The following is a 16446-nucleotide window of genomic DNA, read 5'->3' as shown; positions in this document are numbered from 1 at the left end:
GGAAATACTTGACAAACCATCTGTGAAGGGCCCAAGGAAACAAACTTTTGCTGTGCTTGATTTCCCAAAGCACCAAACGGAGATATTTCTTTACTAGAAAATAACAATCAAACTACATATAACTTACCTCGTAATACTCCCCAAACTCTGTTGGCCTTGAGAAAAGCCACTGGTCCTGCCACAGCTAATGTATCTGCATTGGGGCCGGGGGGGAGGGGGGGGAGAAGTTTGTTAATCCCTCGGTCACACAACAAAGTATTCCTTAAACATATAATATTTCTGGAGCATTCCTTTCTCCTGAGCTCCAGGCTTATTTCTCCAACTCCTCCTGTACATTTTCACAGAGATATCCTGTGGATTCCTACAACCCCACAAACCCAAAGCCAAGCTCCTCCCTCCTTCCTGCTGCATGCTGTCCCTGCCTGTCCCCACTGTGCCTCATCTCTGCGGGATACAGCAGTGCCCTCCAACCAGGAAAGATGCTCAAGTCAAGAATCTGGGTGTCATCTCCACAATTCCTCATTTTCCTTCAGGTGCATTATTGTCTCCACTGCCCCTCAACAGAGTAAGTTCCTACTTCGGCTATGATTTTAAATTCCTCAGTTCTGGGGGCGCCTGGGTGGCTCAGTGGGTTAAGCCGCTGCCTTCGGCTCAGGTCATGATCTCGGAGTCCTGGGATCGAGCCCCGCATCGGGCTCTCTGCTCTCTCGGGGAGCCTGCTTCCTCCTCTCTCTCTGCCTGCCTCTCTGCCTGCTTGTGATCTCTCTGTCAAATTAAAAAAAAAAAAAAAAAAAAAATTCCTCAGTTCTGTAATTCCTTGTGAAGCCTCAAGGAGCATTCAAATCTTCCACTCCACCTAAGGCCAAGTGTTATCTCTACTCTTTATCTTCTACTTCTACGCTTCTCTACTTGCCTTGTACCCACCTTTCCCCACTATCCTCCTAAATCTCCCGTAAGATTCACCTCCTAACTCACTTTAGCTAAACTGAGCTGTGCCCCACTCAATAAAGGTTCACACCCAGCTCCAGGTGGCTGCTTCTGGGCCAAGGGGGGACACTGATCTTTCAATCTTCTAAATCACACTCTCCCTAAGGCTGTACCAACAGTCCTTGTAGACTTTTGGAGAGGTTTAGAGTGGAGACAACCACAGATAAAGTAAAGCACCAGACATTACAGAGACTGGAAGCTAAAGGGCATGCCAGACGTGGGCTCTGCTGAAGTACAGACACTCCGGCGGCAGGTTAATGGCCTGTGGCCTATCTGGACCACACCATCGCCCTCCACCACCACTGCCCACACTGGCACCCAAGAGCAGGCTGCAGACAGGGGAAGGAGCTCTAGCAACAGCCAAGAATCACGTAACCTTCTCAGGTGACAGTCTTCTGACTAGGCAGCCCTTTCCATGAGAAGACCGCAGTGCTGAGTTAGCAAAAGGCCAGGCTAAGCCAGGGACTGCTGTTTTGAGTACAATCGAATCGTGTTTCCTCTCCAGCTCTATTAAGTTCTTAGCCACCAGACTGACTGGCTGCTATTTAAAACTTCTTTTTTTAAAGATTTTATTCACCAATTTGATGGAGTGCATGCACACGAGCACAAGAGTAGGGGGAGCTATAGGCAGAGTGAGAAGCGGACTCCCCACTGAGCAGGGAGTCGGATGTGGGGCTCCATCCCAAGGACCCTGGGATCATGACCTGAGCCAAAGGCAGATGCTTAAGCTGTTGAACCACCCAGGCATGCTAAAAACATTTTTTAATGCATCACAGTTTTCAGAGCTCTAGGAGATAGTTTTAAACACAAAAAAATCATCTAAACACATCAATACATTGCATGGACTCAACACTCATTATTTTCCAGGAGCTGCTGATCTTAAGAAGGACTTAGACTCCACTCAATGCAAAACCCATGAAGGGAAAGCAGTTAAAAGGAGATTTTGTTTTCTAAACGTATGGACACCTAAGCTGTAGAATTTCAAAAATTTTTTTAAGGATTTTTTTTTTAAATTTATTTGACAGAGAGAGGGAAAGCACAAGCAAGGGGAGTGCCATGCAGAGAAAGAGGGAGAAGCAGGCTCCTCGTAGAGCAGGGAGCCTGATGTGGTGCTCGATCCACGGATCCTGGGATCATGACCTGAGCTGAAGGCAGAGGCTTAACCCACTGAGCCACCCAGGTGCCCCAGAACTCCAGTTTCTAATTCAAAACCGAACTACTGCTGTTAACAGCGATTACCCTCCCTGATGTGGGATCAGAGTGGCATCTTGCACTTCTCAGTTATCCCTTTCTGCTTTTTGCACTGTAACTACTTTGTCTTCAAGAGTGTACATACAGATAACATCAATAAACGATTCTTTAAAAATAAAACAGATTGGGGGATGCCTGAGTGGCTCAGTTGGTTGGGCCACTGCCTTTGGCTCAGGTCATGGTCCTAAGGTTCTGGGATCGAGTCCCGCATCTGGCTCCTTGCTCAGCAGGGAGCCTGCTTCTCTCTCTGCCTACTTGTGTGCTCCCTCCCTCTCTCTCTCTGACAAATAAATAAATAAAATCTCTTTAAAAATAAATAAATAAATAAAACAGACTGGACGCCTAGGTGGCTCAGTTGGTTAAGCATCTGCCTTCAGCTCAGGTCATGATCCCAGAGTCCTGGGTTTGAGACCCGCCATCTGGTTCCCTGCTTCTAGTGAAACCAGCTTCTCCCTCTGCCTCTCTCCAATAAATAAATAAAATCTTAAAAAGCAAAATCAAATAAAAATAAATGAGGTTAACATCACTTTTGAGATGCCCACTCAATTCCCTCTATTTTGGTCTGAAAAAAACACACTTACCAGACCTTCCCCTGGGCATTTACATACACGTATGTATAACAAATGTTGTCCTGCCATATATGTGTTCCTGCGTATGTCCTGATACACAAACAGTACCCTACTTCTCATATGCCCTATGCCCACCTCCACAGTTTATCTCGGCAAGCTCTCTAGGCTGTTCTCTCACTCGGCCTCTTTATTCTTCCCTCTAGTACAGCATTCTTCAGCGCCCACGGACAAGATACACGCAGTCATTCTTGTACTGATGAACATGTGGTTTTGTTTATAACTCTTCACTATGACAGGCAAGCTGCATCAAACAGCCTTGTTACACGTAATTAATTCTCTACAGTAGACACTAGTTCACTTCCAGTTCAAGGGCATATATGTTTTCCCTTTTAATACAGAATACTGTGGCACTTGTTACTTCCTTCAACATTTTCTCACACTCCAGAACAACATTCGATATCATTTCCATCATTACAATAGCTGATTCATTTTCTCATCATCATCTTCATCAACGAGTTCAAAACTGAAGACTAGTTTCTCCTTCAACCAGAAAATTTCACAGTCAGCTTGTCCTAAGAAGCCTCCCCTTCAGAATAAAGGTTTGCAAAGCTGAATGTATGACAAACTATACCTCTCCAGTCTCAAAACACGGCCATTTTCTGGAATTTACGATATGTCATCAGTATTGCTAACAGAGAGCAAAGATTCCTTGGCAAGTTAACGACCACTTCCATCTCAATGCATATTGCAAAACCTAATTAATGAAGTGTATGAGTGCTGTCGACTAAAATCACATGTCTGACGGTCACAGATAATCCTGTTTATCTTCTAAGAACAGCTAGAGAACTGAAGAGAAATGAACTTACTTTCCAGAGATGCAAAAGAGATCTGATCTAGGGGCGCCCGGGTGGCTCATTAGATAAGCATCTACCTGCGGCTCAGGTCATGATCCCAGGGTCCTGGGATCAAGCCCCGCATCAGGCTCCCTGCTCCGCAGGAAGCCTGCTTTTCCCTCTCCTGCTCCCCCTGCTTGTGTTCCCTCTCTTGCTGTGTCTCCCTCTGTCAAAGGAAGGAAAGAAGGAAGGGAGGGAAGAAAGGAAAGAAAGGAAGGAATCTGATCTACACTCAGAGAATGAAGAGATGAACCTAACTATAAAGCCGTCTGAGGACAAAGGGGTCACTCTTCTCTTAGATATGGGGTAGCCCCTCTATCCTTACACTCTGCTCCCCCATCTGCTCCGTCTGCACTTACCCTAGCATCTACGTCCTCACATTGCTCCCCTTGGTTCCTTGCTGTAATTCCACAATCTTCCCAGTCATTAGGCCCTATGAAAACAGCCTGCCCAATTGCTTCCTTCCAAAACAATTGGGGAAAAGCCCAAACATTATAGGCAACAAGAATATATAGCTAAACAGTGATTGCACTGTAAAATGAAACAACTCCACCCCACTCCTGGTTCTGCAGTATCTCCGTGTCAAACTAGATTATAAATAGAGATCATGGATATAAGCAGAGATTGATTCTCAAAATAAAAGTTAAGAAATTACCAAATGTCAAAAAAAAAGGGGGGGGGGATTAGCAAAGTACCTTATTGCACCAAAAAATACTTAATACAGGTTTATGATGTTAGGCCAAAAAGCAGACTACAAAAGCCATATGGACAGTATTACACCATTTTCATGTCATTTTTGTATGTTTATACTTATATTTATGTATATTTCAATGTTTAACTCTAAAAAAACAACACATCTGAAATAATAGCGATTGACTGAGTGCTGGGGTTATGATGATTTCTTTCCTCCTCTTCACTTACAGTACAGATTTTCCACAATGACTATGAATTACTTTTTTTTAAGGTTTTATTTATTTGATAGAGAGCAAAAGATCACAAGTATGCAGAGAGGCAAGCAGAGAGAGAGGGGGAAGCAGGCTCCCTGCTGAGCAGAGAGCCAGATGCAGGGCTTGATCCCAGGACCCTGAGATCATGACCAGAGCAGAAGGCAGAGGCCTAACCCACTGAGCCACCCAGGCACCCTATGTATTACTTTAATCATCAGCCTTTAATGATAATTTTAAAAACCAAACTTATAAACTCACTGACCAAGAACTCAAAATAGTTGATGGCATGGAACCTATTTGTGGTACATAAGCCCCTCACGAGCAGCTTAGAACATGATACACTCACATTACACAGGTACTCACAGGACTCATCTGAAGTGATATTGGGGTAAAGATCACACTCCGATTCCAGGACAACTGAGACGAGAAGTTGCTTTAACTCCACTGCACTATTACGTTTAGGAGGGCCGAGCTGTGACTTTTTGAGATCAAAAATATAGTCATGGTATCTGTGTGAGAAATAAATGCAAACAAATTTTTAAAGCACTGCAGCCAAGTTTTAGATACACGTGTGGCCGTGGACATTGCAGCTGACTCCTCCCATCCATGCTACTCAGTACTGGTCCAACGAGAGGCTCTCACCCCAAGCTGCACATTGCAATTTCTGGGGGAGCGTTTTGGAAATACTGATGTCCAGACCATCAGAATTAGAATCTCTGTGAGTAGGATACAGGCACAGGAACTTTGGAAGTTACAACCCCCACACTTCCAAGTGCCTCATACGAAATTGCTGTTAAGAACTAGTAATCAAACCAGTGATGGTAATCCCATCACTCTTCCTTATGCAAGCCAATTAATTATAACCAGCGATGGAGGTGGGGCATCAGGGGTGGTGGTGGCAGGACGTTTCCTACACTAAGTGTGCGACAAGAGTCCCATTTCTCAGTATGGGACACCTGGACTAGTTGCACCCGAGTTGCAGCCACTAAAGGTGGCAGAAATAGAAAGAGTATGGATTCCCTAATGATACTGTTTAATGCCTTAATCAACTAGAATCCTCCCTGATTTTGGACTTCCTCAAGTGTGAGATAATAGGTGTTATTACTGCTTGAGCTTGACTGAGTCAGAGTTCCTCCTCCAACAAAAGTATCCTAGCTATTGCATACTCCCCTCCCAAAAAAAAGGGTCATTGAATTCTCGACAGGGCCTTGAAAATTTACCTTCTGCTGATACCCAAATACCAGAGAAACAGGATATTAAAACAACATTTAAAGGTGTTCAAGGACCAGGTAGACTTCAAAGCAGTTAATATTTTAGATTTTGGTAAGCCAGAGGTTGTGTATGCTACTTAAGTGTAAGAACATCTGGTGTGCTTCCAGAAATTAAGGAGAGCTAGTTAAGTTCCAGTAAGTTGGAAGCATGAGGAAGTTAACGAGTCAGAGAGTGGAATGGATGAAGGTGCTGAGAGCCCCTTCCATGGGAAAACCTCAATAGATTCAGAAGCAAATTAAGATCAATGAATTGTAAACTTAGAAATGGTTAAGATGGTCAATTTAATTTTATGTGTATTTTACCACTCTTAAATAAATTTTTTAAAAGGAAATTAAAATTGCCAGCAGCTCTGAGATCTGAGTTAGGTGCTGTCTTGTCACAAATACGGAAAAGCTTGGTTCTGGACATTGAAACTCCAACAGAAAACTCAAAGGGTTCTAAAGCAGTGGTTTGTCCAAGGGTTAATTTTGCCTTTCAGGAACCGAGGGCATGCAGCTTTTTGTTCAGAGAAAACAAATGAGTGACTAGCATGTGATGGACCTCATTCTACAAGTTGAGGAAGTTGTCACACCTGACCGAGCTCTCTGCTTCCAAAATGCATACTATTTCAACGCAAGGTTTACAATATAAGCTGGGCACTTCAAAGACAGGACCGGTGGTTCTCAACAATCTAGGGCCTACACTGTGTGTGCTCCTGACCACCTAGCACCTTTGGAACATCCCCATCATCTCTACGTTCTACCAAGCACGCTGCACTTTTACTCTGAAATAAATACCCTTGCAGGTTCCTAGAACGCTCACCTGCATGCCTTCAAGTCTTAGCCATAGGGCTAATGTTTTACAACCTGCTTCCTAACAAGGTAGGGTATAATTAACAACAGCTGCCTCGCATACCAGGCATGAATTAGGCCAGCTCCAGTTAATCACCTGCACTGCCTCAAAATGCCTAGCCTTGTTGTGAAACCATCTCACACCTGACTCAAGTCCTAGTTATCCAACTATCACCAACTCATCTTCCCTGCTTGCTTGCCATACTCTTATCAGTCCTTTTAAGCCTATTACCAAGTCCTTTTCTACTAACAGTATGGCACAGAAGAAAAATAGTTTTACCAACTGAGTCCCAAAGCAAAGATTTCCTAGCCATGATTTTCCTTTAAGATGACCTTCATGTACTTCTTCCTCCTCCAATATCCCAAAGCAACCAACCACCTTGGCTTTATTCCCTCACACTGACTCTAGCCATTCTGACCAGTTTAGCAGATTCAGTACCAAAGGCTTACTTAAAGTATACATCTAAAATGAGGGTAACACTATCCACTCAATTGCAGGAAAGTGAAGAAGAGAAAGCCACCCTGGGACTCTAGCTTATGCCCCAGGTCCATCTGGGGCCAGTAGGTGTTAAGCTGGTTTTGCACACAAACACCCCCCACCAGGTGTCTGCTGTTCTGCAGGCAAAATTAAGCTATGATGCCCACCGGATACAGACAAACATCTGGGGGAAATAAAGCGGCAGTACAGCCAGCACCAAACGACACTCGTCTCCAGCACTACAGGCCTTCAGGAGAGTCCAGCAGACAGGGGTCTCACAGTGAGGCGACGCCACAGGCAAGCCGAAACACTTTCCCAAGAGCAATCTGCCTCGTATTTGGTGTGGTCAGCAAAGCCAGGCTGTGGGCTGCCTCCGCGTTACGGAATTCACCCTGTCTGTGGCCAAAGGCGTTCCAGACGTGGAAATGTGAGGGTGCTCCGGGACTAAACGGGAAGATGCCGGTGCCAGCACGTGACCTGCCCGCCGCGAAATGCAAAGCAGATACTGCGGCACAGGGATCACATCTAAGTAATTAAATGAAAACGGCGAACACTTCGTATGAAACAGATTGGGGGAGTTTGGGCAACGCTCCAGCCTGAGCACCTTCTGAACTGTTGCCAGATTTGGCGAGTGCGGTGGGGAGGTGGCCTTTAAATGGCAACCCACCCGGGAATCCTAGTCCCAAGCTTAAAGCACTCAGCCTTTTCCTGAAATGTCCTTCAAAAAGGAAGCTGCCACCCCCAACCCTCTCCATCCATCCTCCTCTCCCCTCCAAGGCGAACACGGCCACGGATTCCGAACAACCTACCCTCTCCCCTCAGTACTCGGCACGCAAACAGTGCTCTCGAGCGCCCAGAACGTCCCTTAGGAGGGAGGAGGGGGAGGGGAAGAGCTTGGGTTTCAGCACCTCTGTGTCCGAGCCGGCTCTCCCACCTTCTAGACCTGCCACTCTGGTCAGGTCCTTGGCCGGTCGGGGCTGTTTCCTCATCGGGGAAACGAGGATAAGAGCGCGCCCCCGACTTCGCCCCCCGCGCCCGCACTGCCCCCGGGGGTCCGCCAGGGCGCGCGCGGGGAGCGCTCACCGCCGGAAGGCTTCTTGCAGGAGGGAGCAAGAGGGGCCCGCGGTGGACGAGGGGTCATAGGAGAAGGAGAAGTTCTCGCGGGAGACGACCAGCAGGCGCGGAGACATCTTCACCGAGAGCGGCATAGGCCACAGGGTCGGGCCGGGCGCGGCGAAGGAGCGTGGGGCCAGCGCTGCCAGCAGCGCCAGCAGCGCGGGGAGTCCCAGCCCGCGGTGCTCCATGGCCGCCCGGCTGTTCGGTCGGCCCAGGTGTGCGCGAGCTGCAGGATGCCGGCCTGGCCTCCCCGCCGACCGGGAGGAGGAAGTGCGGAGCGCGGGGGTGGGGGAGTCAGCTGACCGCGCGCCCCGCCCGAGCCCGCCCCCGTCGCCTCCACGCCCCGCCCCCGACACACTCCACGCCCCCCACGCCACGCCACGCCACGCCCCACTCTGGCTGCTGCGAGCCCTCCACCGAGACCCGTAACGCGGCGACCCGAGGGGAGGCAGGGGGAAACGCTGGAAACGCGGATCAGGGCGCCCCCGGCGAGGGCGCCTGACGCGGGGGTTTTGTTCGCTTACTCCCAAGCCCAGGCTGCCCTCGGATGATAGCTCAGCTTGAACTGAAGCCTCCCGTCAGAAATCCCCGGGGCAGGGTTTGGAATAGGTGGGAGATTAGAGATTCTGCAGATTTTCCGTGAGAGAGTGTCTCGGCGCAGGACTCCTAGACACTTCGGAAGGACACCGTGGACCCAGTTAATTAGGCAGATGACACAAAGAGGCAATGTATTTTAGCGAGGGGTTAATATTGCCAGACTATAATTTTCGAAAAAACTACAAACATGACAATTACAAAATAGAATACAAATGTGTCAAATAGGGGCGCCTGGGTGGCTCAGTGGGTTGGGCCGCTGCCTTCGGCTCGGGTCATGATCCAGGTCCTGGGTTCGAGCCCCACATCGGGCTTTCTGCTCGGCGGGGAGCCTGCTTCCTCCTCTCTCTCTGCCTGCCTCTCTGCTTACTTGTGATTTCTCTCTGTCAAATAAATAAATAAAATCTTAAAAAAAAAAATAAATGTGTCAAATATCTTATTCGCCATGATTAAATAAGTCTGGTTCAAAGACAATTTAATAAAGCATAGTTAGAATAAGATTGATAAATAGTTTTAAAATTGGGAAATGTGGGCGCCTGGGTGGCTCAGTGGGTTAAGCCGCTGCCTTCGGCTCAGGTCATGATCTCAGGGTCCTAGGATCGAGTCCCGCATCTGGCTCTCTGCTCAGCAGAGAGCCTGCTTCCCTTCCTCTCTCTCTGCCTGCCTCTCTGCCTACTTGTGATCTCTCTCTGTCAAATAAATAAATAAAATCTTTAAAAAAAATTGGGAAATGTGCTGCAATCAATCAATCAACTCAGCCCAAAGTAACCTGGAAACTCCCATCCTCAAAAAAAAAAAAAAAAAAAAAAAAGAAAAGAAAGAAGGAAATTCCATTTATAATGAACTGCTAAGAGCAACTTAAATATTCATTGTGGCAGGCCTCTCTATATATTTGGAGATTAGAAAGCGGATCTAGAAGCAAGCAGACATAATGTCATTAAAACCTATGTGGTGAGAATTCAAATGTCCTCTCTCTCCTCTCTCTCCCACCTTAGCCCTCCTCTTCCCCCCTCTCCTTTCCATATATACATCTATTTTTCAACTCAGTTTTTCTCCGCATTGGCTTCATTCTCAGACAGGGTCTTCATGATAGCTCTCTAGATCTTGGGTAGCAAGAAGAACGCTTCAAGGAAGCTTAGGTCCCCCACTCATTCCTTCCTAGCAGTCCTGATAAAGGATTCCAATTGAAAAGCTTGATTTCACACCCACCCCTAAGGCAAATCGAGTTAAGTTACATGACCAATGTGAAATGGAAGATGCTGATGTTCCCCCAAGAAGAGGTTATCAAAAAGAAAACTACAGCCCCAAAATGGCATCACTTAGGTTAGAGCCCCAAGTCACCAAACCAAGACTTAATACCCAATGTAAATATAATTCCAACCCCCCAGGAATATAACCTATAACCAGTCAACATGGAATCTCCTGGTCAGTACTAGGAAATTTACTGATGGACCCTATGCACTCTCCTAAGGAGGGCAACACTGCCTAAACAATGTATTCCTTGCTAATACATTCTATCCTTTTTTTTTTTTTAATGCCCTCTCTAGCTTTTTTTTTTTTAAGTGTTTCCCCCACCCTAGACACAGAGATCACAAGTAGGCAGAGGGGCAGGCGGGGGTGGGGGGGGGGCAGGCTCCCCGCTGAGCAGAGAGCCGATGCGGGGCTTGATCCCAAGACCCTGAGACCAGGACCTGAGCTGAAGGCAGAGGCTTAACCCATTGAGCCACCCAGGCGCCCCTGCCCTCTCTTGCTTTTAAATGTTTCTCTTGTTTAGCTCAGCAGCATTCCCTTCTACTTGCTAGATGGGAATGCTGCCTGATTCATGAATCACTTAATAAAGCTAGTTAGATCTTAAAATCTATTCAGTTGAACTTTGTTTTTTAACAAGGTGTTCTGTTGCCAGAAGAAGGAGAAACGGATCCTAGGCAAACCAAAATCGCCTATCTACTACAGAAAGTATTCTGAAAATTTTGGCGAAGAGCTATAAGACTTCAAAGAAACTTCATGCGATGTGCTTAAAATACAATTCTTCCATAAAAGCAAGCATCAATGCCACACTATTCTTCCCTCATTTTATAATGAATATAAGTTTAATTTGCAGTATCCACCTTCACTGCCACTTTTCACTGTTAATTGGCTAACAGCGTAATTTTTCCAAGATTCCATCTCTAGTTCATATTGTTGAAATTACCACAACTTTAATGACAACTTCACCTTGAGTCTTAGTTATCTATTGCTGTGTAACAAATTACTGCAAAACACAGGAACTTAAAACAACAAGCAATAAATGATAATATAATATCTCACGGTTTCTGTGATTCAGGAATTCAGGAGTCTTTGCTGGGTAACTCTGTTTCAGAGTCTCTCATGAGGTTGCAGTCATCTGAAGACATTTTTCTAAAGGCTTTGCTACTGCTGGAAGATGTGATTCTGGGCTAGCTGGCATGGTTATTGGCAAGAGACCTGAGTTCCTTGTTGGCTATTGGCTGAACACCTCAGTTACTTGCCACATGAGGGTTTCCCTAGGGTATTTTGTGCATAATCACAATATGGCGGCTGGCTTCCCCCAGACCAAGTGATCCAAGAGACAGCAAGAGCAAAGACGAGGCTAGGACACCTTTCCATGGCTTCATCTTGGTTTTGTTTTTGTTTTTAAGATTTTGTTTATTTATTTGACAGACGAGATCACAAGTAGGCAGAGAGGCGGGGGGGGGGGGGGGAGCAGGCTCCCGCCAAGCAGAGAGCCTGATGCGGGGCTCGATCCCAGGACCCTGAGATCATGACCTGAGCCGAAGGCAGAGGCTTAACCCGCTGAACCACCCAGGTGTACCAACCATGGCTTCATCTTGTAAGTGACACTTCCATCACATTTAATAGCCCTTAAAGTGAGTTATTAACTGTAGTTACATTTACAGGGAGAGAAATTAGGCTACACCTTTTAAAGTATTGGGTCCGTGGTCAAAGGAGCGAGACTGATACAAAGCAAAGGTCAAGCAAAGCTTTATTTTGCGCCAAGCATCAAGAATCAAACTGACCGGCCAGGGCTGTCTCTTGCAAAGAGGCGACCTCTCTCTGCCTTACAGACTAGCTTTTAAGGGCAAAGGCCATATGGTTGGGCCTGGCCACGCACAGGTGGCCAATGAGATTGTAACACAGAGAAAGCTGCACAGAAATGCTAGGTCACACATAAGTGACCAACTGAATTACAATTTACCCTATAGTAGATATTTGAACTAGCCTATCACCTTGGTCAGAATGAGCGCCGAAAAGGCACCCAAAGGGCGGGGCCCATACTCCTTGGTAGCTAGGAAGACAGTATGGCCCCCACTGATTGAATACCTCCACCTGGCCTGACCCACCTTTGTATTTGGGCTTTGTTACCTGGGACTGGTTTCCAGGACTTGTTTTTAAGTCAGTCCCCTGGGGGGAGGAGGGGCAGGGACAGTTTAAGTTTTACTGCATAAACAACAAACTCACCGTTTAACCAGATGGCATCGCTCTGGCTAAATAGGCCCTTACAAAAGGGAGAAGTCTACTCTCTGACCACAAATTATTTCTATTCCTCCCATATGTAAAATGTATTTCCTTACTCCCAAGAACCCCCAAAGTCTCATCCTTTTAGAAAATTAGCTTGAAATCCAGAATGCTGGCATCTAAATTAGTGCTAAGTATGGATGAGGCTCCTAAATGTATCCTTAAAGTCCTTAAGTACAGTTTCTCTTAATCTATAGAACTGTGAACCAGAGACAAGTTATTTGCACCGTATACACATAAAATACAATAGTGAGACAGACCTAGGATAACCAGTATAAATAGTTATGTCCGAAAGAGGGAAAATGAGAAGCACCAAGGGGTAAAGCAATCCCCAAATCCAGGCAGGCCACTTTTGGTAGTTCCTTGATTAGGATTCAAAGATAGGATATAATTCTCTGTGACTCTTGACTCCCACTCTCTGGCTTTGGATTCTGCCTTCTGAGTCATGTTTCCTTGTTCACGGAAAATAGCATGTGTTTGAGGCTGCGTAAATTTCTCTGTTGCTGTCCGTGTTGCTCAGTTTAAATGGGCAGCATTTCTGCAATACATTTCTGTTAAAAACTGTTGATTCCCTGTGAATCTCACTGAGGTTCATGCCATTAGATAAAAGCTATGCCCACCAATCTCTTCAAGATATGCCCTTCCCTACCTTGGGCTTCTACTGGGAACAGCATCATTGGAAACCCTAATGTCTGATTGAGAGGATCTGTCAGGCATACCCTTAAAAATATTTAGATGACTTTTTTTTTTTTTAAAGATTTTACTTATTTATTTGACAGAAAGAGATCACAAGTAGGCAGAGAGGCAGGCAGAGAGAGAGGAGGTGGCTCCCTGCTGAGCAGAGAGCTTGACGTGGGGCTCGATCCCAGGACCCTGAGATCATGACCTGAGCCAAAGGCAGAGGCTTAAACCACTGAGCCACCCAGGTGCCCCTTAGATGACCTTTTGTCTCAATGACAGATACTCTGAGACTTTCTGAGGTCTTTAGGGATTTTACATTCACAACCTTGGTTTTGTGTTTAGACCTGTTTCCCTGAGAGCACCTGGGCTTGATCTTTGCCCGGTAGCCAAGTCTTCATTTTCATTGGCTGTCTAGAAAATTTGGAAATTAAAAAAAAAAACAATTAAGTCTTGGTGGCTTGGTGTTTAACAGTCCTTCCTTTCCTTTACCTTCTTTCACATTTTTGTACAGCAGAAAGATGAAGCTAGGAGGCACCTTGAATATTCTAGTTGGACAACTCCTTAGTTAGACATCAAATTCATTAGTAAGCCCATCTTCCACTTCCTGTAGTTCATTGTGTTGCTGATCTTTCTGCCAAGGTAGTAACAAGGATCAGATTTCCTCCAGCTTCTGCAAGATTTTCCTTGCTCTCCTTTAAGCAAGCCTCTTGAGGTCTATATCCTTCTAACAGTCTTTATGCTGTCACTAACCCTAGCTTCAAAATCATTCCAGTTTCTATCCACTTTCTGAGTCCAAAGGCATGCACACATTTTAGGTATTCAAATGTCAGTGCCCCACTTCCAGGGATCAAAATGATTTTTGTAATCTATTGCTGTGTGACAAATGAACAACATTTAAAAGACGGGTACTAATAAAATTTTGATAGATGGTGCAAAATTTCTCTTCAAAATAGATTAACGGTGTAGGAGAATATCCATTTCCCCACAACCTCATATCACAATATTACGAATCTTTTTCAATTTTAAAACCTGTTCTAGTTTGTGTTTCCTTGATTACTTGTGAGGTTGAATAAAATGACCATTACACACACACACACACACATATATATATTTTTTAATTTTATTTTTTATAAACATATAATACATTTTTATCCCCAGGGGTACAGGTCTGTGAATTGCCAGGTTTACACACTTCACAGCACTCACCATAGCACATACCCTCCCCAATGTCCATAATCCCACCCCCTCTCCTAACCCCCCTCTCCTCAGCAACCTTCAGTTTGTTTTGTGAGATTAAGAGTCACTTATGGTTTGTCTCCCTCCCAATCCCATCTTGTACATATATATTTTTTTAAGATTTTACTTGCTCATCTGACAGGGAGAGAGATAGCAAGAGCAGGAACATAAGCAGGGGGAGTGGGAGAGGGAGAAGCAGGCTTCCCACTGAGCAGAGAGCCTGATGCAGGGCTTGATCCCAGGACCCTGGGCAGATGCTTAATGACTGAGTCACCCAGATGTCCCTATATATTCTTCTGATAAGAGTTTTTTCATATGCTTTGGGTTTTCTTTAATGATGTATATGAGTTTTTTTTTTAAATTATGGATAATAAACTCTATTGTATAATTAAAATATTTTCTCCCAGTCTCTCCATTTTCTTTCATCTTTATGTGGCATTTTGTCTTCAAGTGTTTTTAACTTTTTTTGAGCTCTAATTTGTCAGTTTTCCTTTTACAGCTTCAGGACTTGTCTTGATTAGAATTCAAAGATGATAAAAATTCTCCTATTTTCTTTTAATGCTTTCATTTTGAAGTATATACTCCAGCTGTTGTTTACTTTGGTGCATAGCTGAGGTAAGGCTCTAACTTTTCCCCCACCCACAAGGATAGCCAGTTGTCAAAATGTCATTTATTGACTAGGCCACTCTTTCTTCACTGATTTAAAACACTTCCTATACTTTATTCTAAATTTTCATAAAGATGTGCAATTCTGTTTGGGGATCTCTGTTCTGTTAGTCTATATATCTTTTCTTGGGCTAAGTGCTATGCTGTCAATGTTACATATAAAATCACAGTAATTTTGAGTTATACTTTGATACCTTGAAGGGCATACAATACAGTGTTCTTACTTCTAAAAATTTCTGGGCATTTTTCATCATATATCCTTCCATATAAAGACTTGATTGCCAATGTTCAGAAAAGTTGTCAAATATTACTTCAATGGCATTGATTTTGTAGATGAGTTGGGAGAGAACCGACATCACTGAGTCTTCCTACTTAGAAATAATTTCTCTTAATTTATAAAGTCGTTTTATGCTTATCACTGAAGTGTCATAGACAACTTTACATGGGCTTTCTTATTTCTTAGCCATGCTCCTAGACCTTTCATTCTTTTGTTGCTTATGTTACTAGAAATCCTTCCCCTCCTCCACCCCGGAAATGACAAAAGAATGAAGTAGAGCTTCAGGCATTGGCCTGGAAAGATGTTTCCACCAGCTTCATTCCTACCTTAACCAGAGTGCAAATGGTTGCCAAAATCTTTTTTGTAAAAGGTAAACTAGGTCATGTCACTTCCTTTCTCAACACATTTCAATGGCTTGTTTCCCACTACCCGTAGAATCAAACACAAGTTCCTCCCCCATGATTCACACAGTGGCACAGAATCTGTCTGCCCAGCAATCTGATCATAGCACTTCCTCCTTTGATGACCCTGCTTCAGGCACTCTTTGGGTACTTCCAGTCCCTGAGCTTTCACCTCCCTCTGCCTGACCTAAGACATTAGCAAAATGGGGAAGAGAAACTGGCATGGCCTCTTGTGCTGCGCTGAGCATGTCTGTATCTATTGCCTGACAAAGAGATGCTCTTTGACTCACCTTTGGCCCGGGCTTTCTGAGCCCTCTTCTTCTTTTTTTTTTTTAAAGTTAAGATTTCATTCTATTTAACATTTTTTTTAAAGATTTTATTTGTTTATTTGACAGAAAGAGATCACAAGTAGACAGAGAGGCAGGCAGAGAGAGAGAGAGAGGGAAGCAGGCTCCCTGCTGAGCAGAGAGCCCGATGCGGACTCGATCCCAGGACCCTGAGATCATGACCTGAGCCGAAGGCAGCGGCTTAACCCACTGAGCCACCCAGGCACCCCCTATTTAACATTTTTTAAAAAGATTTTATTTATTTATTTAACAGACAGAGATCACAAGTAGGCAGAGAGGCAGGCAGAGAGAGTCGGAAGGCGACTTCCCACTGAGAAGAGAGCCCAATGCGGGGCTCGATCCCAGGACCCTGGAATCATGACCCGAG

The 16446-nt window shown here is 45.0% G+C and overlaps 1 protein-coding gene across 1 annotated transcript in view; it reads right to left on the bottom strand.

Moving 5' to 3' along the window:
- Positions 1-16446, bottom strand: part of HEXB (hexosaminidase subunit beta) — a 68265-nt gene that overhangs the window by 17530 nt on the left and 34289 nt on the right. Inside the window, exons 2-3 of the mRNA XM_047730477.1 lie at positions 5011-5156; positions 128-193 (exon numbers count right to left, since the gene is read on the bottom strand). Of these exons, the coding sequence (XP_047586433.1) occupies positions 128-193; positions 5011-5156 (212 nt within the window). The remainder of the gene's footprint in view (positions 1-127; positions 194-5010; positions 5157-16446) is intronic.

Source organism: Lutra lutra, chromosome 5 (assembly GCF_902655055.1).
Source record: "Lutra lutra chromosome 5, mLutLut1.2, whole genome shotgun sequence".
Classification (NCBI taxonomy): Eukaryota; Metazoa; Chordata; class Mammalia; order Carnivora; family Mustelidae; genus Lutra; species Lutra lutra.
This window is presented reverse-complemented; position numbering and strand designations above follow the sequence as displayed.